We start from the raw sequence: 24,474 nt of genomic DNA, 5'->3' as shown, positions 1-24,474 counted from the left end.
TTTTCCAAGACAAAGACAGCGTCATCTGGCATGTCGTCGAAACCGACGAATATGAACTCTCCCATCGTCTTCCTCTGTGCTTCGTATCTGACGATGTTGATCGGTGACTGGTTATCGCCCCCACGTCGGGTACAACTCGTCCCAGTTTTCGGGTCCTGTGTAAAGATAGCAGATCGATAAGGTGAACACAGAAGCTTCCTTTATCGGATTCATTCACATCGAGTGCACGGCCGAGACATCTCTCGTCCATTTCCTGTTTATCTCTTTACGTGTAGACAGCAACATATTAACCTTTGTTGGATTAATGTTAGGCTGCATGTAGGTAGGTGAGTTCTATTTTAAAATGATGTACGAGCAAACACGCATTCACACATGAGCAAATTCTGTCTGTCTATTCTTTTCATTTTGTTTCGTTTTCATGTCATTGTTAAAGTCATTAATGTTTGGCAGGAAAATGCTTTATCGAATATTTGCCATTAACTGCTAAAACTAGTCTTGGTACAAAGTTTATTAAAAAGCAAAAATGAAAGCATTGAAAATATCAGTCCGACGAAAGAAAAACAAACCAAATACTATAAATTAACCATTTCTTCGTTAACATACAACAAACACGCCTCTCACAGAATAGTTACTTCCACTACTACTATGAACTTAAACTTCAACGAATGTATGCAGAATAGAAAGTATGCAGCTCAAAAGAACAGCTGGAAAGTAAATTATATAATCATATAGAAATTTTCTGCCTGAAACTGTTTTACATTAACTGTCGCTTAGGTTGAGATTTATACTATTCTTGTTATTGGCTTTGGCCAGATGTATGAATGATGAGTTTGATAGCAATCTCGGATTTATCTTCAGAGCGGACATTCCTGGTTCAACGCTTTTAGCAGTCACGCCACGGACTTTTGAATTTCTGCTATGAAATTGAGTTCAATGTCGACCAGTTTTTTTGGTAAAAATAGTTTGTCAATAGTTTACTGGCTAATTGTGGCAACTGATCGTTTCTGTAGATAACTTATCGATCAGAGTGCAAAAAGGTTGTTTTTCGTAACACCTAATGGTCCAGTCGATTGGTTGCACAAGGGGGGGGGGGGGGGGGATGACGAACTGATCACCCACAAAAGACTTTATTTAATTCCATTACGGTACATAATTCATTCTAAAGCAAGTGTGATTGAAAGTAGAATGCCTCGAGGACAGATATTCAGTGTCTCAAATCTTTACAATACTTTCTCTGTATACCGTTTGTGAGCCCTCATTTTGAAGCTCATGGAGTAGCTAAAGTTTTCATCGGATTGTTTTTGTGAATATCGTAAATTTAATTTTTTCCTTACAGCATTCACAGTGTCACGATGATGGCGGCCATTTTGAATTTCAAGTATCGGGAAATATTTGGTAGTTCTTTACCATAATACACAAATTTGCACGGCGACCCCCGATCTTTATTATAGATTTTGAAAGAGAACGGTAGAAAGTTTCCTTGAGGAAAGTTTGAGCAAAAGTTCAAGTCTTTCAATTTCGGAGCATGTACTACATTATGATTTAAAGTATCTGTTTATTGATTATTTGATGTAAGCGTTTGCCGAGATAATAGAAACTGTGTGAAGTTAATATATTTTATGGAGACTAATTACTTTGCAAGTTATCTGATAATTTTCTCATCTACGCAGATAAATCACGATATGATAATTACAAACATAAATAACCACCTCATTACACACCTTTCCTCATCCAAGTTAAATGGGAAATTTGTTCCGGAATTCAAATCTCTGATATTTTTCTTCGGTAAGTTTCTTTACACTAATATGGCGCCATCATATTTAATGACGTCACCCGACACGACCAGAAGTTCAAAGAGCTCTTCCCAGAGAAGTGTCGACAACTGAATTTACTACGGAGTCATAATATCAATTCTAAAACCTGTACTTAATGACCTAATGACGTACAATTTCAAAGGTGAAAAACTAGAGGATGGCAGATGGGTTGCTTGGATATCATCCGTTGGTAGCGAACTAGGAATGCCGCGATTTCGGAGCCATCCCCGCGGGGATTGCACGCTCATAAAATGGTTTAAAATGTAAACGGGGTTGATTGGCGAAGAAGATTAGCGCACAAGTGTCACAGTTGGAAGGTCATATGAAAAATACATTAGCTTGAAGCGTTGGATTACTATAAGATGGTGAAAAATTACAAATGCAATGTGCATATGTGTGCCAGGAATCCACTTCTCCCCAAAGTACTCTATTGAAATATGTGTGCAACTTTGTGTGTCTGTGTGTCTGCGTTGTTAAACGAGTCGAGCAATCCCTATCAATCTGATTTCTGCACGCCTCACTGAGATGTTAAGAGTTGGAGAGGTACCGGTGCTGGCAGAGATAAAGTCGAACTCAGCGGCGATACTAGAACGACAACAATCCAAGATTTGAATAGAAACTGTTTCTAACGAGGAGATTGAATGGGTCGGAAGATCGTAGAAATAATGGTTGTCGAATAATGTCTTTTGATTTGTGTCGTAATACTCGTAAAAAAATGGTGTCACAACGTTTGTAGAACCACTATTTTGCTTGTCAGCTTTTGACCTGTTTTGATAAGACTTCAGAGTTCAACCGGTCTGCCTACGTCATGAGGGAGCGAAGATCGTCTCCTCAGAGCAAAGCCGATGGTACGATGTCAAGTATTTAACAAATTAAAATCGTAGAACAGAATCCGAACACTCACCTGTTTCCCCATAGTACTTCCAATCTGCAACGGGGTGAAAGAAGTGCCATAATACACATTAGAGAAGTCAAAATTGATAACAGGGTCGCTAACTCGATTGTATGGGCGGCAAAGGCGCCAACCTTTGACATTATTTTTGCCATTTAGCCGCTGCCCCACATATTGTGTAGTTCTTATGATGACCGTTGGGCCTTAGTCTGCATCCGGTTAAAAAATTCAAAATTATCATACAAGGTAGGGTGATCACAAAAAAGAAAGCAGTAATACTACATCTTCGAGTTACATATACGCGACTCCAATTGCTACATTTAGAATAATTTAGGATTTTTTCGGTTCTGATAATCTTCAACGGTCAAATTTAAAAACAATGTGGAAAATTTCTCATACATGAGACAACATTCTGAAATGGCCAGCATGAACAACTCAGAAAATAGCGATCTTGGCCAACTTCATTCTAATAGCCCGATTCTAAATCACATATTTTGAGACAATATATTGTGAAAATGGAAGACTTAATGAACTTAACGATTGAAATAGTACAACATTTTGTGTCACCAGCAAAACGTTTCGACCAGTAAATAGGACTGCATCAGGTGCAGGGTGTCTACAGTGCATAGCAGCATCAATTTTATATTTCTGTTTTATTAGACGTTGATCTGTGGACACATCAGTTCTGTGTACAGGGCGATTTTCTGTCATAAGATACAGTTGGCAACCAGATTGGGTTTTGTGCAATATACTCACTACAAATATATAAATACAAACGTAAACATGAACACACACACCTATACACACAATGTATATATATATATATATATATATATATATATATATATATATATATATATATATATATATATATATATATATATAGTGTTGGTAGCTGTGTGTGTTCGTGTATTTTTGTATATATATGTACATATATATATATATATATATATAATATATATATATATGTATATATATATATATATATATATATATATATATATATATATATATATATATATATATATATATATATATATATATATATATATATAAGTTACATATACATAGCTACAATTCAACCAGGCTGTAATTGTGTCATGAACAAATTTCAAAACATTGTCAATGACAATGCACCTTAATACCTAACATCCTAATCTCAGTTTGAATTGTTTTTTCTCTCGTTACAATATATTCCAGTCGCTTAAGATACTCCCTGCTAGCTGGGTAGAAATCCTCAAAAATGCCAATGAAATATAACACATCGAAATGTTTGCAAACCAGCCAGACAACTGGTCTATTTTTACACTGTTGAGTTGCTTTATCGTCAGCGTGGTGATGTATGGGACAACTGTCACGATATGATAGATTGATGCTATAAACGCACAACATATACTGACCTCCAATGTTGTTGATGTTTTAAACTTTGGGAATCTACAGCTAGCAGGTAGTCAAATTCAGAAAACATCAGGCTGGGAATTTGTGCATTTTATCCTAAGATTTACGCCAATTCGCTCTAGGCCCCGGAAAAGGAATTTTGTTTTTTGTTCGGGTCTGTTTGCTAAGACATCAGAAGCGGCCAGATAATTTTTAAATTTATATATATGATATTATATGCAATAAAAAACAATGATTTACGATTGATAACTGAATAGAAACGACCAAAAGATGGAATGGCGAAGCGTAATAGCCTTCGATTTGCGACATTTTTGAAAAAACAAGCACTAAAAATCGACAGAATTAAAAAGCCGTCAATATTTTTAAAATAAGACTTTTATTCTACCTGGCCTAAATTGAATTCTTAGCTGACAGTGTTTTTTTCGCCAATGAAATCTGGAAATTTAATGTAAAATATAGGGGCAAAATGTGCTTCTGATTTATGAATTACACATTAATATGTCACACAGAAATGTAAAAAAACAATTGCGACATCATCTTTGTCCTACCTGCTGCGAGGGTACTAGATCCGATAATGATACTAAAGACGATATAAATGATCGCTTTCTTGGCCATGATGGCAGCTACAGTGTACTTCGACGTCGCAAATAGGTATGGTGTGGTTTCGGTGATCAGTAGTTTATTTATGTCTGTCTCGGGGTTAAAATTTGATCAAGAGCTCACAAAGCAAAGGTGACATCACCAATAGTTGGGCGATATGTGGTGACGGATATGGTGACTAAGGAAGCGGGCAATCAGTAATCATACTCCTACATGAGCAACGGAGGGTAGGGCGCCGCTAATCGCCGCGGTGCGGTCGGCGACGACGCCTCTCTTTGCGGCCAGCAAGACATCATTGGTGACGCTGGCGTTTTCGGTTCCCACTCGTCACCGGACACGACAAAAACACTCCATGTATGGCGTTCCTGTCAGGTAGACCGACTCATTATCGCCAGCATCGTTGCATTCGCACATTAAACTAAAACTCAGGGCGTTGCATCGCTTGTTTATTCTTCAATTTACATAGAAATGTAACGAAATTACACACAAGATACTGGTTATCAAAATAAATAGTCGCATTCATAACACAATGTGTAGGCTACACTTAAAATATTCATCTTATTTGAAATGTAAATCTATTAAGATTACAGTAAAATGATGTTCGCCAAACAAAACCATCGCAATCAGAATGTGGTGCAACTGTAGAGGTTTCTTCACCGAAACATCATTTAATATACAATTGAAAAGCACAGAAAATCACTATATCATAAATTCCCTTACATAGGAAGAAAATAATTCCCTTGCGTGCAGCAATTTCACAGATCTATATAAATTATTCGTGCCACTGTTTCAGGACAAGAGAGCGCCATGGAGCAAGAATGTGTGCCAAAGGTTATTACAAAAGTACAATAAATTATCATTTCCGATGCACATCGCCACCCACTTCCGAATAATTTTTGAAGGAATCACAGAACACAAATGAATGAAGCATCACGTGACTTTTGGCATAGTACCTTGAACTTCCCTAGAGTGAATTCGCGTCAATGATACTTAACTTCCGTAATTAAATATCTTAAGTTCGATATGACCGCCTACCCGATGAATCTTCATGTAATCAAACTTCATTCGCTGTAACTTTTGTTTAAATTTCCTCCTTATATTTGTTTCTGTCGAAATTACCACTAGTATTTAAGTTACTCACACAGACTGCTATGTGTGTTGTGTTAAATATTACATCATAGCTTTGTCAATACCAGTGAATTTTGTGACGTCATACCCTAAGATTATTACTGATAATGTGTCCGATTATCCAGCATTGTGACCCAAGATGTTTCCTACATCTACAAATTCATCGACATCGCTTATAAAATAATAGCAATAATGTACCCCTTCCGGCCCATAATGGACTCCAGCAAACATTGCACTCCACAATGTACTCGGCTCCACTTATTTTGGGTCCGCAATTGTAGTACATCAGCATACTTTATGAGGACAGCATTAAGAAAAATTACTCGGGCTTTGCACAAATATAATAATGAAAATGCCAAGAGGTTACAGCTATTGTCATAATGTCATGCTTTTCGCATTTAACCACTGTAGTAGTTTTTAAGTATGAGACATCCTTCGGAAGTCTGAGGAGATGAAAAACTTAGTATAACCGTTCTTCCGTAACCAACTTTGTTCAAAGAACCAGCTTCAGCATACCGATACAGATATAAGAGAGTTCAAAAGCGATGCAGTATTATCGCTTTAATCCGTAGAAGCTGACAGTAATTTTACTGTCTCATCAACAGAAGAAGGGCATTGCCATTTGGTAATAATCAAGAAATACTATTATCTTTGTCGAACATATCAACTTGTCTACAGTCCGGGTGTATGTCTGATTTATTACATGTAAAGTGTTTTTTTTTGTTGAGACATCTTGAACTGTTGTGATTTTGGTGTATATTCTTTTTCGTCCAATAAAGAAAACGAGAATCATTTTTATCATTAAATAAACCCTAGAGATGTAGCAACTTTTAGGACACCATGACCAAGAATAAACTTGACGTCACTTCCATGTGAAGATCTGCGCAAAAATTGAGAGTTGCATAGATTGAGGCGAATAAAAACGATATCATTGAAAACTCCTTGAAGTCGTGGACGTCATGCCTGTTCATCCTCTTTGACACTAAGCGGCGGCTTGCGTCATTTCCGCTCGTGACGTCACCGGCGTAATTATGTTTTTGGCACACTTGAGATTATAGAGACGAACGGACGCGGCGATCACGGCAACGACAATGACTACTGATGCTACCAGACTGACGACAACCACTGCTATATTTACGAGGGGGCTTGATATCTGGTCCGGGTCGGCTGTCAAAATGTGAAAAAGAAATGGGATACTTTTAATAATTTTGTCACTGTTAAATTACAACGTAACATAACTCGACCGTGGCTATTAGAATAGACTTGTTCCTACCTTTCAGTCGTAATTCGCCAAATTATCATGCGGTGTACATTTTTTGGCACTGAAATATGAAAAGATCCCGGTAACTGTTACCCGACTGGTTAATAGTTCGGTCAACTGTTACCTGATAGTTTGAAAGCGACAACTACGCATGCACTCATTCCAAGAACCATCAAGAAGCAAGTTTTGTCCATGACCGAATGGTATGGTAAACTTAGAGATTTCTCGATTTCCAATTCCAATATGGGGATATTTGTAAGGTTTACAATAAAACAGATATTGGACCGGCTATATTGGGGAAACAGCGTAGATTGGTATTTCTTCTAGCCTGTGAGTCGCCATGAGTGGTCTGTATCCCTCGGCTTCCGGCCTCATGGAACAGACTGTTTTGGGGCTACCCACATGCCCCAGGGAAATAAATGTGACGGTGTTACCCTATGGCCAGTCAACATGTGTATACTACCAAACTTCTGTCGATAAATTCAATTAAAATTAAATTAAAATGAAAGACATGAAAATAAAAAGGAAAAAAAGGAAAAACGATTATGTTTGTCGGAATATTCTACAAGACTCGACATACTTTTCCCTTTGATCGAAGCCATCAAAATGTTTCTTGGCATCAGACCCTAGTAAAAAAGCTTGTCATATCTTTATCATTTACAGTTATAACAGACTTAACTTACCAATGTCACAGTTATTACCAATCCAACCAACTGCGCAGTCGCAAGTGTAGTCCAAATATTCATCGATGCACGTGCCATTGTTTTGACAAGGTACAGTTGCACATATATCACCTGCATTTAATATAGAGGTCAGAGGTCAGAAGTCGAAGATCAACAAGAAAATTTCCTTTTCTTGTTGCTATGGATGAAGTTCTAGTAGTGCGATTAAGTGGAGGCGTCAAAAGTTCAATGTAGGATAGAGAACTCCATTCTTTTAGTTTTGGAGTTTATGGAGGTCGACAAAAAGTTTCCATTTGTCAAATCGGACGCGGGTTTTCCAAAAAATTATACTGCTACCCCAAACCATTATTCGCACCAAAACGCGGACTATATATCAGTACTTTTGTTGCAACTAAAAATTCTATATTATGGTACACTTCTCATTCTGATATTTCAATGCAGTCAGATGGGGAATGAGGCATGTACTGTGTGTGCAGGGGTAGCAAAAGAGCGGTCTTTGACAATATTAATTAGTGGATACTACAGAAACATTCTACCCTAATTTTCCTTCAACACAATGAACTTTCCAGCAACATGAAAGTTGTCCGTATCTGTCCTCTCGTTAAGATTTGAAAAGTTCTCCAAAACGTACACGTATTTTTTCTCTATGTCGACTGAGTCCTTGCAAACTCCCTGAAGACCCTCTTCCACTACGTAATTATCCATTTCCCTTTCTCCAAGGCATGATTTTGTCATCCTCCAACACCCAACATACCAGCCGAATTCTGACTTGGCTTTCTTCTAAATTTTCTGATTACTAACAATAAATAAAATTTCCTTGCATCCCATGAAAAATATTGCCCGCCTGCCCGCCAAAAAAACTGCTTACGAAAATCCCTTTCCACGTGTTCAACCCATTGCGTTCTTCCCGCTGTAGCACCATAAACAGGACTGTGCGCTGTTCAACTTGTGCGTATGGACGAAAGATCGAATTCAGCGAAATTCCTTGTCAACAATGTGCAAGCAAAAAAGATTTCTAAAAGTGTAACGAACGTCTTCAACTTTGGGACAGAAAATCTTAAATAACACCCAGGAATGAGTAATATTGTTCAGTATCAGTTTTCTTGTATAAAATATTTATCTCACAATAGATTGAAATGATATACAATAGTTTACATACTTAAATTGACCCTAGAATGGACCATCTTTTGCTTTGGTTGATATAAAACGAACCCAGAGATTGGTTCAATATTAGGGAATTACATTTTTTGAGTCCTATAAGAGTTATGGCGAATAGCCTACCGTTTCCACGGGTATAACGAAGAAGATTATAAAACTTATTAGAATTATTTAAGCAATAAAGCACACCCATTGATGGTATACCACGAGATTTTGACTAGTTCACGACATATATGCACGAGCGATAGCGAGTGCATATATGGAGTGAACTGGTCAAAATCGAGTGGTATACCATTGCTGGGAGTGATTTATTGCTATTATATCATAAAAGTATATTGAAACTCTGGCGTGGAACATCAAAAACAGATTTTTGCTCAAGCTGAGAGCTCGCGCGTATGCCAGCCGTGGTATATCGCCAATATACCACGGTTCTTTTCGCGTCTCGATCAATCAAATCGCCGTGTCAATATACTGGTATGATATAATATTTGTTTTGTTTCTCTCGTATCCTACTATCAAAATGGACAAAGTAAAAATGTCTGAAGTCATTTTGGTAAGATTTTGCTTATTTGACTATGGACAATATTGTTTGTTATTGGTCAACGGATTTCAACTCTCGACAATTTGAACTCGTTGGTGTTTGCACTCTGCTTACGTATCGTTATAACTATAAATATTTGCACGTCGTACTTATTCACATTTTCGGCTATTTCTTAGTTTTCTAATTTTCAACATGTTCAATATCGCTTTAATTACTTGCCATAATGGTCGCTTTTCAAAAGTTTACTAAAGTCTTATTAATTGGAGTAATGCTTAAACTTATTCTGCGTGATTTCTTTATCTTACATTAACTGTGCGTTTACAGTAATTAATGGCATCGTCATCAACCGTCTCATTATTAAAATAACGCGCATGTTAGTGTATTTGTGATATTGATCATCCACACATTTAAACAAACCTCAGAGTTGTACATCTGTTGTTCCTAAAACGGTAACACTTAATTATGAGAATATAAAAAAGTTGACCGGTAAGTTGAGGATTATTTCTAAAGGAAGCACACCATCTATTTCACACAAAAAATGCTCGTAGAATTTATCGCCTTCTCCTACCCTTTCCTTGCGTAGTGTCCATGAAGTTTGTTTTCGTCACCGTTGTTGGCGCTGTTGTCGTTATCGGCATAAACGTACTCTCTTGAACGACATCACTTGCTGGGCCATCTCCCACGGACGTGAAAGCCAGAACAGAAAACTCGTAGCCAGTACCAGCATCGAGTCCGGTTACGTTTACCGCTGTAGTCGTTTCCCCCAACACTTCAACGCTATGTTCATCCTGCGGAGTGCTCTCCATGTTGTACAGAACCCGATAACCGAGAATCACACCATTTTTGTTGTCTTCAATCAGCTCTGACCAAGTCACAGCAACGGTATGAAAAGAAAGGGCATTTGCTGTGACGTCGGGTGGGGACGCACTCGGACCTGGAAGAGGATACCGCCCGTGAAGTGAGAAGATTTGTAACAGGAATATTTATGAAGCTTGGTGAACAAAGCTTCAAGAGATCGATTTGTATTTATACAAATGTGTAGATCACTTCAGGTAAATGATTCAAAGGGATAAAGTCGGCCATTTATCATGAATTTTGTTTGATACAAGATACTACTTATATTATTTGACATGTTGAAAGATACTGAATTAATGGGTGACCATGCATATATTCGACCCCGGTTTTAGACCATTAAACCATCGCGAAAATGAGTTAATGGTTATGACCATTAATTCATTTTTGCAATGGTTTCATTTGATTTGTCTAAAACCGGGTTCAAATATATGCATGGTCACCCATTCATTATCTTTCAACATGTCAAACAATATAAGAAGTATCTTGCATCAAACAAAATTCATGAAAAATGGCCGACTTTGTCCCTATAAGGGATAACGTGAGTTTACGGTCCTGTGAGTTCAACGACAAATGGTACTCCTGTTCCTTACTCTTAAGTTCTTCTAATATTGACCACGGCCGATCGACTTTATGTTTATCAAAATTGTAGCAAGTGTAATTATGGATTATTAAAAGAACGTGGACGATTTAGCAAATTAATTTATGAAGGAAGAAAAGTGATTTGAAACTGGCTGTTGTTGCACGCAGATTGAACGGATGTTTTACTCATGCGCAGTAGACTGATCTAATACTAAAAAGGGACTAGGAAAAGCCGATTCACAGAGTGGAATCTTTTTCTGTCTCTCTCTGCCTCCCTCTCTCCCTATCTCTCGTCCACTCTCTCTGTCTACCTAATTTCATTCAAGCTTAGTTCACCGGAGGGTATTGCTTCCGATTTAATAATTTCATGAATATAAATATCCTTTAACACCAGTGTGTATCACTACACACTGGTGATAAAGGATTAACGACGAATTAAGAAAGGATTTGAATAGAGCGAGATGTCCATTTAAATGTTCTGATTTGCTCTCTACGAGTTTATTACTGAGCAATATGAGAAAAAGGAATGACGAAGGAAAACAACTTATTGACTTACTGTCCTCTAGTGTTGTGCAGTAAGTGACAGAAGCCGTCCCAAGTGTTGTGCCCGGACCTTGACACAGCGCGAGTATTTCATAATCCCTGTACGGTTTTAAACTGTCAAATGTTGTTTCTGTTTCAGTCGGATTGACGTTATGTACCTCGATGTTGCGTCTATCTAGTAAACTGCAGGAGACTCTGTACCCATTTAAATCTGGATCTGTGACAGCATCCCAGGTAACGTATATAGACGTTGAACTCAATGCCGTTGCCGACAATCCCGACGGTGGAGGTATACTACCTGATAGCACAGAAATGATTAGATTATTAGCTTTTTGGATTATTTGGAGATTTATGCTTATTTGTTACAGTACTTGAGGTTCAATGCGTAGGAAACATGTTCTTGTCCTTACCAATTCGAGAGCTCGTGAGGTATGTTTAGAAATTCTGCAACAATTGAAAAGTTTCCATAGGCATTACACGCGCACAAAATTGAAAGCTCTGTAATTTTGATCCATCTGTCTTCATTTGAACGGAGAGGTTAGAAAGATGTCTGATTATGGAGGGAATATCATTTTCTGAAGAAATTTGAATTTGAAATTACTTCGAACTGATGAATCAGAGAGGGTATACTCACACCAGGTATAGTAACAAGCAACCAACATGGACAAGACTAAAACTTGGCCAATACTATACGCTACAGTACAATTCACAATTTTCCTAAGGAGCATGTTTGTAAATATTCACTTTTACGATTACCCGTAGACAAGCACTGGTTTCTCTCATATGGAGGGCGTGCTTTCAGGTGTGTCCCATAGCGCATTATTGTATGCAATAAAAATATTATTGCATGCAGAGTCAGCCTCATGAGAATTTGAACAGAATTCACTCAGTGGTATTAAAATATACCTGAGCTGTGTGACCGTCGCTAAAACATACGTGTGGGGGTTCACGTATGATTAGCCACCTTATTTATTAGCTAAACAACGACTCATATCGTTATTAGGCATTTCATCAAAAACGTGCCAACAGACCTGACCCGACGAACGACTTGCAGCATTTCATTATCTTGACAATGTTTGCTTTGAATTAGTAAACATAAGGTCGTGGCAGATCGTGATCGTGAATTTTACTTCTTTATATTGGTATGCAGTCACAGTTGAGGTGCCTGTACAATGCACACAGTATTGCTATTTCCATCCCAGTACTATCGTCCTGTAAACATCAAATATTGACTAACACATTATCAGAGACGTTTGAAAGCGAATATGACTTTTTCTTGGATTCATCATCCGTTTAGACCAAACACCTGCCACTATTACTTACTGTTTGATTTCCTTATCAAAGAACATGATTTACACTACTTGCAAGTGTCTATAAGACACGACTTGTGAATTAGAAAAGTAATGTACATGACTTTGACTTGCCTTCCTTTGATTTCATGGCATCAGGAATGGCTTGACGTCTTAGAGTTCAACGTAATACAGCACGTAGGCACACCGCGGTCGAATTGTAAAACGCCTTGACACTGTAAATGTCTTACCTCATCGAACGATACAGCGAAGTATATGTTATGCAAGAGGTGCCCCCACTCACCTGCTTTTTTAATAACTTTTCAGCCTTTAACTACAATGGTTTGGCCCAAATACATTGTTATCTGTAGTGACTATGGACCTCTTCACAGGGAATAATGGGTGCACAGACTAGAGGAATCATCGGCACACATGTGGAACACTGTGTCATGTCTTGATATGAAAACGATAGGGATAATATAGACAAATAAAACTTTTGTTTTCTTTGATTCTTTTATACTTTGTTAATTTTTTATAACATTTTTATATCTTTTATTTTGTTTGCTGTTAGACTTCATTGTCTTTGTAACACTTATTGGATTTTAATTCTATATGTTTAATTAGACGTATATCATTTAGGACATAAATTTGTGTCCTAAACTCCAGTGTCGCCCACGTTGATTGGTAGGTTTTATGTCCCTATGCCCCATTTGCGTTCATTCATTGGCTGCCTATATGTCCTCAAGTCTCATTAATATTTACTGTTCCGAATGCAACTCATTCATTGGCCGCCATATGTTCTTGTCCTTGGCTCACTTTCGAGTGTTCTTGTCTCGTTCTGCCATGTGCTCATTACTGTAACCTGTAACGCATCTGCGAGCCTAGTCAATCATTACCAGACAGCTAGAGCGTAGTCGCAACGTTTGTGAAGACAAATTTGTCTCCACAAACGTTGCGACTACGCTCTAGCTGTCTGGTAATGATTGGCTAGGCTCGCAGATGCGTTACAGTAATGAGCACATGGCAGAACGAGACAAGGAACACTCGAAAGTGAGCCAAGGACAAGAACATATGGCGGCCAATGAATGAGTTGCATTCGGAACAGTAAATATTAATGAGACTTGAGTACATATAGGCAGCCAATAAATTGATGAAAATGGGGCATAGGGACATAAAACCTACCAATCAACGTGAGCGACACTGGAGTTTAGGACACAAATTTATGTCTTACATGATATACGTCTAATAGGACCCATGGGAGATTACAGCCTTATTGGGTAATATTAACTCGATTTGAACAAATGAAATATGAATATGAAATGTATAAATAAATAATAGGGTTTTCTCAGGGCCCTGCATAGCTTTTAGGAGCGACTGGTCCTGTATATTAAATGCATTTTGTGAAATTTTCAAGTGTAGGTTCAGGTTTCTTCAGTCTTATCGAAACGGCAATACATTTGAGTTGATGAAGTTTGACGTTGCTATGTGAAACATTCCAGCCCTTATCGCTAACTTAAATCTCGCAGACTCTAGATTGCTGATGTTTACCGTAAATGCAGTTCTATTCTTTCCAATGATTTAATCATATGTGAAGACCCAGCCAGCTCATCAACCGAGTATCTAGGATACGGAATAAAGAATGAGGATTTTGACAACATGAAGAATGTTTGACGTTCAAATCGGACATGGTGACACGTTTCAACTTTATTTTCACACATGCGCACACCACTTTTATCGACTTAGAAGTATCTCTCACAGACGTTTCAAAGGTCTCGAGTGATTTATTGGCAGCATCAATAGTTCAGTTTAGCCTCTTTCCATCCTCAATCAGTCAGTTCAGAGGCAATATCGTTCACCGACAATATCCACTAAGGGATTAGAAATGTTGTTTTGACCGTTGAATTAAGCTATTTTGCCAAGCAAGTCTCAGATTGTTACACCGACTTAGGGGCGTTCATACTATAGTCGGGAGTGGGTTGGTAAAAATCTTCTAGCTTCTCTGTCAAAATTATTGAACATCACTGCCCACTGAAGATGAGAAAGTCTTGAATGCAACTCGTCAGTTTGTTATATCCCGTGTTACTGTTGACATTTGACTTCAAGTCGAGGCCCGGTTTTGATTATCAACACTAACAATGCGCATGCGCAAACATACAGTCAATGTTTATATATATATATATATATATATATATAATATATATATATATATATATATATATATATATATATATATTTATATATATAATCCATGGTATTTTTCTCTGTTTGACGTCATCGTATACTCGTGTTTTTCGCGGAGCCGTACAACTTCTCGCCTTCGGCTCGAAGTTGTACGGCTCCGCGAAAAACACTCGTATACGATGACGTCAAACAGAGAAAAATACCATGGGATTATATATTTATCACATGAACAGTCTTCTTATTTTTCTTTTGACGTGAATGGATCAAAATTATCGTAACAAATTGCATGAATTTCGTCGCGATTTGTGTTTTACTTACGCGGATTACTTTCATTTAAAGAGTAAAGCGGCCCGTCACCCAGGAGATACTTTCATTCATAAATCCCATCAAGCTGAAATTTGCTACATCAAATGGTATCTCCACCAACCAGACTTACGGATTCTGTCACGTGAACCTGTCAATCATTGTCTCGCCCTGTACCGATGCCAAGGCAAGTCGCGATCGGCCATCGGTACGGTGGACATAACTTTCATCGTGCTAGCGACGGATAGCCATAGTATTCAGAGTTATTCAGAATATTTAAAAATAGTTTATGAAGTAAATGCAACGACACGATCGAAACAGTAATTCTCATTCTCAGAGATTCCGTGGCTTTTCAAAATATCACACAAATTTACGACCGTGGCGAGCGCGAAAGATTCCGTTCGATGACACACAGAGTGTACCTCATTGTACGTTTATGCCCACAACGCTGCCGTCACCGGTCTCTGCCATGCCGGTGTCAACTCGTTGATCCCGATCTCGGTCGTCAATGTTTTCGTCTTAAGGACTTTGATGTTTGCAGTGACATATTATATATCTCACCCGTAGATACATCCAAATTTTACTTGACGGAAACTCTTTTGAGTGTTGTCTGAGTCAACTTTCGAAGTAAATCGGATTCCACAGCGCTGCACTGTACAGCTCAACAGCTGATGTCTTCGCTAGTGCTACAGCCTTTACGCCGCGCTACAGGTTTGATTCCCAGCAAGAATTTACGGAATTTTTTGTATGATGAAGGAAATTTATCGTTGTTAGTCGAATGACTTTATGCTTGTGCCTGTATGTCGCTTTCCCGAAGATTATACTGTAATCATTTATTCAGTTGAACTTCCGTTGAGGTGTAGATTTCAGGTTTATCGCCAACCGGGATCGCCAGGTACGACGTCCACATTGAGCCTTACGAGGCGACTCGACTGGATCAGCGGTATCCCCATTCGATTCTCGGGAACAGCAATAGTTTTAGCGACTCGAAATTTCGCTGGACATGCCTTCTATGTTTCCATGTGTGGATTTATCGGGGCACCTTTTTTGTAAAAATGTCATGAGAGCACGGCATCGATCACGACAAATCGGTCTATGTTCACGTCGCGACCCACACGTATGAACGGTACCATGCAAGAAAAAAGTTCCGGTTGATGACGTACAACAGGGTAATTCGGATTCTTATCCGTCCTGTTCTACGTCACACAGGTGAAAATTCGGGCCAGTTCATGTGATAAATATATATATATATATATATAATATATATATATATATATATATATATATTACATATATATACATATATATATTATATATTATATATATATATATATATATATATATATATATATATAATTATATATATATATATATATATATATATATATATATATCTGTTAAATCTGGAATTAAAATTCAATTGTTAATGATACATTGCTACTACCTGAAAATATATACACTCTGTATTGACAAAAATATCATAAACAGTGAACCTATGTCACATTGCTTATCGTTCCCAAATATTTGTTAGAAGACTGATGAAAATCAAAATAAACACATCTAAATAAAAGTATTATCTGAAATAAATCTTAATTAAAAACAGTTTACACAATGGAATAAAATTAATCTCTGTCAAGAGTCAAATATCTTAAGAAATGTGTTTGGCTTTAAAACACAGTTCAATTTAAACACTGCCAAGTGTTTTATGAGAACGTTGTTCATACTGAAACTGTTATAGTGTACTTCATGTACATATATATCTGAAGCAGATCTTACTTTGATACAAAGCCACATTGAGTGACAATAAAGTGTCAAGTATCGTACGCTTTTCGACATAAGAGTCCATGTATCATGTATTGACTGAGCCATGTCTTTTAGTTTGCACTTGATATCTGTCGAAGTTCAGTTAAAAGACGCCTGGATCCTGCCTCTACCACTCTGCTGGTAAAAGCCATGTTGAGACAAGGTATTTATAAGACTTGCCAAAGCAAGATAATAAGACAATCGTGTTCAGACTATAGTGTACCGAGTTCAGAGAATCGAAACACACGGAGACACCTTATTCCCCCTCCCCCTCAACTCCCAGAATGTTTCTCTGGAAAAGGCTTTTTGACAAGGTGGGCATTTTCTTAAAAATAAAGTGATTTCCCCTTTGGTGCTGAAAAACCGTAATCCATTCCCATTTTTAAAATTTCAGACAACTTACTTTTAGCCCTTTCACTACAATGGTATGGCCCAAACGCATTGTTATCTTTGGTGATTGTGTACCTCTTCACAGGGAATAAGGGGTGAACAGGTTAGAGGAATCATCGGTATACAATGCATGTAGAACACTGTGCATAATCTTAATATGAAAACGGTAAAGTTTTCTTAGGGCCTTTCATAGCGTTTAGGAGCGACTGGTCCTGTGAATTCTGTTGATTTTGTGAAAGATTCTAGTCTTGGTTCAGGCTTCTTCAGTCTTATCGAAACGACAGTACATTTGAGTCGATGAAATTCGACTATGCTATGTGAAAGATTCCAGTCAATATAGCTAACTTAATTCTGACAGACTCAATAAATTGTTGGTTTCCTTATCTGCAGTTCTATTCTTTCAAATGATTTAATCATCGGTACATGAGCTCACTAAACCAGTACCTAGGATACGGAATAAAGAATAATGATTTTGGCAACAAGAAGAATGTTGGACTTTCAAATCGGACATAGCAAAACGTTTCAACTTTATTTTCAAACATGCGCACACCACTTTTATCGACTTAGAAGTATCTCTCACAGACGTTTCAAAGCTTTCGAATGATTTATTGGCAACATCAATAGTTCAGTTTAGCCTCTTTCCATCCTCAATCAGTCAGTTCAGAGGCAATATCGTTCATGCACCGACAATATCCACTAAGGGACTAGAAATGTTGTTTTGACCGTTGAATTAAAGTATTTTGCCGAGCAAGTCTCAGATTATTAAACGGACTTAGGGGAGTTCATACTATAGTCGGGAGTGGGTTTGCAAAAATCTTCTGGCTCCTCTGTCAAAATTATTGTACATCACTGCCCACTGAAGATGAAAAGTCTGAAATGCAACTTGTTGTGTTGTGACATCTACTGTTATTGTTGACAATTGACTTCAAATCGGGGACTGAATTTGATTATCAACATTAACAATGCGGTGCAAACATACAGTCAATGTTGACAGGCTGATTACTGGGTATTTCAACAAGCTGTGAGAAGTAAACCTAGAAACTATTGCTGATACTGAGAGCCAAGCGCTGAAGTTACAGTTATTAGGCTTTTAATTACGCATATGTTTCACTGAGCAATATATATATATATATATATATATATAGAGAGAGAGAGAGAGAGAGAGAGAGAGAGAGAGAGAGAGAGAGAGAGAGAGATAAATTTATTTAAATCTAGAATTAAAATTCAATTGTAAATGATACATTGCCACCACCTGCAAATATATACAGTCTCTATTGAAAAAAACCTTAAATTAGCGTAATATGATGATGGACCCACTTATCAGAGAACCTATGTCACCTAGCTTATTATTCCCTAATATCTGTTATAAGGCAGTTGAAAATTGAAATAAACATATCTAAATAAACGTATTATCTGAAATAAATCTTAATTTAAGACAGATTACATCATGGAGTCAAGAGACAATTATCTTATGCTATATGTGTGGGTTATAAAACATAATTCAATGTAAACACCTCTAAATCTTTTGTGAGAAAGCCGTTGATACTGAAACTTTTATAGTGCACGACATGCAAATGTATATCTGAAGCAGATCTTACTTTGATACAAAGCCAAAGTTGAGCTAAAATAAAGAGTCAAGTATCGTACGTTTTGCGACATATGAGTCCATGTATCATGTATTGACTGAGCACTGTCTCGTAGTTTTGCACTGACGTCTGTCGAAGTTGAGTTAAAGACGCCTGGATCCTGCCTCTACCACTCTGCTGGTAAAGCCTATATGAGACAAGGTATTTATAGACTTGCCAAAGCAAGATAATAAGACAATCGTGTTCAGGCTATAGTGTACCGATTCAGAGAATCAAAACACACGGAGACACCTTATCCTCCCTCCCAGAATGTTACTCTGGAAAAGGCTTTTTGTCATGGTTGACATTTTCTTAAAAGTCAAGTGATGTCCCCTTTGGTGCTGAAAAACCGTGAGCCAAATTTCAGACAACTCGTAGTTTTTCTTTTACTTTTAGCCCTTTCACTACAATGGTTTGGCCCTCTTCACAGGGAATAAGGGTTGAACAGGTTAGAGGAATCATTGGTATACATGTAGAACACTGAGTCCATATGAAAACGATAGGGTTTTGTCAGGGCCCTGCATAGCGTTTAGGAGCGACTGGTCCTGTGAATTTTATTGATTTTGTGAAATTTTCAAGTGTGGGTTCAGGCTTCTTCAGTCTTATCGAAACGGCAGTACATGTTAGCAGGTGAAATTAACTTTGTTTTTGGTGGACCGTTCCCGGAGGTACTGCAATACCGGGTCAATCCGTGGCCAGGACGGAGCAAGCCCCCATTCCATGGCCCAATTCCAAAAATCAGTTTAATATCGACCCGCTCGGTGAGCAGCGTATCAGATATTAAGCTGATAAGAACAGATACTACACATCTTAGCCAAAAGGCCGAGAAGCGATAGGTTAAATTAACTTTGCTATGAAAATTCCAGTCAATATAGCTAACTTAATTCTGACAGACTCAATAAATTGTTGGTTTCCTTATGTGCAGTACTATTCTTTCAAATGATTTAATCATCGGTACATGAGCTCGCTGAACGAGTACCTAGGATACCGAGTAAAGAATGAGGATTTTGGCAACAAGAAGAATGTTGGACCTTAAAATCGCAGAAATCGGACATAGCAACACGTTTCAACTCTAATTTCAAACATGCGCATGCCATATTTTTCGACTTTGAAGTACATCTCTCACAGACGTTTCAAAAGTTTCGAATGATTCATTGGCAACATCAATAGTTCAGTTTAGCCTCTTTCCATCCTCAATCAGTCAGTTCAGAGGCAATATCGTTCACCGACAATATGCAATAGGGTACTAGCAATGTTATTTTGACCGTTGAATTATACTATTTTGCCAAGCAAGCCTCAGATTGTTAAACGGACTTAGGGGGCGTTCATACTATAGTCGGGAGTGGGTTCTGGCTCCTCTGTCAAAATAATTGAACATCACTGCCCACTGAAGATGACATAGTCTGAAATGCAGCTTGTCGTGTTGTGATATCCAGTGTTATTGTTGACAATTGACTTCAAATCGGGGACTGAAATTTGTTTATCAACATTAACAATGCGCATGTGCAAATATACAGTCAATGTTGACAGGCTGAGTTCTGGGTATTTCAACAAGCTGTGGGAAGTACACCTAGAAACTATTGCTGATACAGACAGCCAGGTGTAAATTGTTAATGATACATTGCCACTACCTGCAAATATATACACTCTGTATTGACAAAAAACCCCATAAATTAGCGTATTATGGACCACTTATCAGGGAACCTATGTCACCTAGCTTGTTATTCCCTAATATCTGCTATAAGGCAGTTGAAAATTAAAATAAACATATCTAAATAAACGTATTATCTGAAATAAATCTTATTTAAGTCAGATTATATCATGGAGTCAAGAGTCAAATATCTTATACTATATGATATGTGTGGGTTATAAAATCATGATTCAATGTAAACACCGCCGTTGATACTGAAACTTTTATAGTGCACTTCATGTAAATGTATATTTGAAACAGATCTTACTTTGATAGAGAGCCAAAATAGAGTGAAAATAAAGAGTCAAGTATCGTACGTTTTGTGACATATGAGTCCACGTATCATATACTGACTAAGCACTGTCTCGTAGTTTGCACTGATGTCTGCCGAAGTTCAGTTAAAAGACGCCTTGATCCTGCCTCTACCACTCTGCTGGTAAAAGCCATGATGAGACAAGGTATCTATAAGACTTGCCAAGACAAGTTAATAAGATTATCGTATTCAGACCATAGCGTAATGAGTTCAGAGAATCAAAACACACGGAGACACCTTATTATCCCCCATAATGTTACACTGGAAACAGCCTTTTTACAAGGTTGACATTCTAGTAGAAATCAAATGACACCTCCCCCCGGTACTGAAAAAACCGTAACCAATTCCCATTTTTCAAATTTCAGACAATCCGGAGTTTTGCTGGCCTTCCCCGCCCGTAATAATATAACGATCCCCTAAGGTAGCGTTCAACTCGAAAGTGGATGACTTTGCTCAAAGTTTCCTCAATGAAAATTTCAACTTATTCTCTTATCAAATCAATGATAAAAAATACAAGTGGTCGCCGTAATAGTTATTTATTCTCATTAACCTCTATTTCATTAAACCGAAAATTATGTAAAGTCAATGAGAAAAATACGATTTTCGATTTGCAAGATCCTGAGACGGTGAAAATTTTATCTTCTCCTCATCTAATAAGCCCCCGCCAGCGGTAGACAAGAATAATACATTGGGAAATTTTGAAAGTCAGAATATCTGTCTCCGAGGCGCATTCTACCTGAAACAGACCCGTAACAGACAACTGAAAATGACCGCCATCCCTGTGTTAACCCTATGACTGATCTAAAACTTCTTGAAGGAAAAATCTGCCCCTGACCCAAGATCATACATTTACATATTTCCCAGACCGGTGCCATGGAAACTTCAGTGAAACCTCCAAATAATGTGTATGAGCGTCCTTCGACGTGTCATTTGTTGGTAAACCCCGATGAGAGCACGCAACTACTTGAAAAAACACACAGAAGCACCGCAAAGACAACACCTCCAGAACACATAAAATATAATGGGAATGTTTGTCAGCCTCCAAAACAAATATCCAATCTTATACCCAGGTGGTATTTTATATTTGGTCAGGCCTCATGCTTTCAATCTCAATACCAACAGCATTGTTGAAAATATTATAAGGGACGATTAGACCCATGGAGGGGAAAATATCTTTGTTCCACAATTATGGCGTGGAACACGTTTCGTCTTTGTGACAACCTACGGCGGAAACCATTCCAATTGTGTCGAGGACAAACCACAAATATTGACCTGGCAAAACTATAATAAAGTAGAATGAAAATAGGTTAAACTTGTTTAGCAACGGAGACAGGCAACAGGCGGAGAAAGCACCCCCATCACGCCGAGTTGGCTGACCTCAAGCGGCCCGGTCTATCTATTAGGCTAACCCATTGATTGATGGAACAAAATGTTGCCCGTCTAATAATATAATCAACTCGTGACCGAATACCACTTCAGCTGATGAAGTTTCCCCGTTAAACTGACTGGCGTTGTTTGGTTGCGGCGGTACACAGCTTTTAATAATAACCGTGTAATGAGCCATATTTGAAATCCCCGGATCAGAAAATAAAGTGACCGTCGTTCATATATTGATGCCGTTTCAAAGTGCGTGGTTTAACCAAGGATCAATGGTATTCGTTAACAGTGTAAAGCATTTGTTTTTAAATCGATCGGAATACATATCCCTGCCGTCGCAAAGGCTTTGTTTTCTTTTGTTTGTAAAACCGGAGGTGTTTTTTCAACGATTTGCCTTAAGGTCTTTGATTCCCTGTCTGTCTGATGTATGTGTATCAATGTTGAACAGAATTATCGGCACTCCAGGAAACTTGACAATGCAAAAAAAAAATAAAATTCTTATGCCTTCGAACTCATCGATTTTTTCCAATGTGACACGAACGATAATTAGATGGGAACTCAGATTTTGCCATCCCACGTATTCGTGATGTCATGTATCCACAATTTATCTGATTACATGGTCATTTTCACGACAAAAACACAATTCACACGTTTGAAAACGATATCATACGCGCTTTTCTGTCATACATGCAACGTTCAATGTCAGCTGGCACTGTTGCACGATTTTAGCCTGTCTCCGTGAACTAAAAATATTTCACCTCGGACATCGGAATGTCCGTTGCAGATGCACTAGGCTGGTCATAAGTGTTGAAGTTATTTTGGGATGGTAAGTATGTTGCAGTACCTGGTAGGGCTAACGTTGTTCGAAACAACTGCGTTAATATTTACAGAACATTTTGCTTGCTATCATACAGAAGACGGCCCTAAGAAAAAGAAACATAAAATATCAATCCAGTTAACATCACACCGTTTAAAATAAGCTAAAGGATGGCTATCGAATGACTAAAAAGCACTTGTCGTCGTTTCGTCAATTAGCAGTTGGAAAGCTAAAACATTTGTTTTACTTTACCTTGGCCGAGGGAAAAGACGGAAATTCCAGTTAATAGTTGCAGTAGGTGTATGAATATTACGCTCATCTCCTTGGATTTTCGGCCTGACGGAACTCTTACTTAAAAAGTCGAGGATGATATTCTCAAATGATTCTTTGATCGAAATCGTCAACGTCAAGCTCCAGGCCCGCCCCAGATCCGAAGGAAAGCTAAAAGCTCGAACGGGTGGTACGCATTACTTATACGCCTAGTCGGCAAAATACCGCTTGGTGTGCGTCGCCAAGTTTGTTTGTTTATCGTTTGTATTCTTGAACAATTATTATGATGTATTCGTCAATCTGGTGTCACTTGCACGACCGTAATCACGTGACCAAAACCTTCCAATCAATTAAAATCTCCGCGTAGCACTAAATCATCCATACATCTTATTTTTCAGTACAGCAGCAATGGTCTGAAAGTCCTCGGCTTCTCTCGATTCCAGCAAACGCGGAAGTCATGCAATACGTAGAACAAGCACAGCTCTGGCTACGTATGTACGTACATGCATACATACATACATGCATACATACACAGATACATAGATACATACAGAGATATAGGCCTATACATAGATATATACTAAAATACATAGATAGATAGATGGGTAGGTAGATAGATAGAGGGATAGATAGATAGACAGATAAATAGAGAGATAGATAGATAGATGAATACATACATACATATATACATACATACACACACAAACGTACAATGACTAAGTGAGTGTGAGGCGTTAGTGTATAGACACCCCCGGAAGTTCCATTACTTCTTCTGTGTTTGTCACCTGACTGCAAAGTGTTTAAATGCCCGCCTCTCGAGGTGGTGGTGGGGGTAGAGGTGTCTTGGTCTCAGCGCATATTTCTTCTATTGTTTATTTAATTTTACAAGGTTTGACTATGATATGTATTGCCAATAAAAATATATACTACAAACCTTTGGTGTCTTGGTTTTATGTTAGCACTG

The 24,474-nt window shown here is 38.0% G+C and overlaps 2 protein-coding genes and 1 non-coding gene across 4 annotated transcripts in view; all 3 read right to left on the bottom strand.

Annotated features, from left to right (window-relative positions):
* Nucleotides 1-4,766, bottom strand: part of LOC139121294 (carbonic anhydrase 4-like) — a 12,663-nt gene extending 7,897 nt beyond the window's left edge. The window contains exons 1-3 of one of the 2 annotated variants that reach the window (XM_070686070.1): nt 4,653-4,766; nt 2,719-2,742; nt 1-155 (exon numbers count right to left, since the gene is read on the bottom strand). The exon at nt 1-155 is cut by the window's left edge and continues 14 nt beyond it. In XM_070686070.1, coding sequence (XP_070542171.1) covers nt 1-155; nt 2,719-2,730 — 167 coding nt within the window. In that variant the 5' untranslated portion in view covers nt 2,731-2,742; nt 4,653-4,766. Of the gene's footprint in view, nt 156-2,718; nt 3,388-4,652 lie in introns of those variants that run through there. The other variant, XM_070686071.1, reaches the window with a different exon arrangement.
* A 373-nt stretch (nt 4,767-5,139) lies between these two features.
* LOC139121292 (neogenin-like) lies at nt 5,140-23,792 on the bottom strand. The gene is made up of 5 exons (XM_070686069.1): nt 23,493-23,792; nt 11,466-11,750; nt 10,044-10,409; nt 7,777-7,887; nt 5,140-6,999 (listed from the first exon to the last, which is right to left on the bottom strand). Exons 1-5 carry the CDS (start codon nt 23,557-23,559, stop codon nt 6,815-6,817), a joined length of 1,014 nt encoding a protein of 337 aa, XP_070542170.1. The 5' UTR covers nt 23,560-23,792; the 3' UTR covers nt 5,140-6,814.
* Nucleotides 19,690-19,877, bottom strand: LOC139122261 (U2 spliceosomal RNA). The gene has a single exon (XR_011549422.1). It is a non-coding gene; the product is annotated as a U2 spliceosomal RNA (small nuclear RNA).
* Nucleotides 23,793-24,474: the final 682 nt, after the last annotated feature.

The sequence above is a fragment of the Ptychodera flava genome, chromosome 21 (genome assembly GCF_041260155.1).
Source record: "Ptychodera flava strain L36383 chromosome 21, AS_Pfla_20210202, whole genome shotgun sequence".
Taxonomy (NCBI): Eukaryota; Metazoa; Hemichordata; class Enteropneusta; family Ptychoderidae; genus Ptychodera; species Ptychodera flava.
Note: the sequence above shows the minus strand (reverse complement) of the source record. Positions and strands in the feature narration are given on the sequence as shown.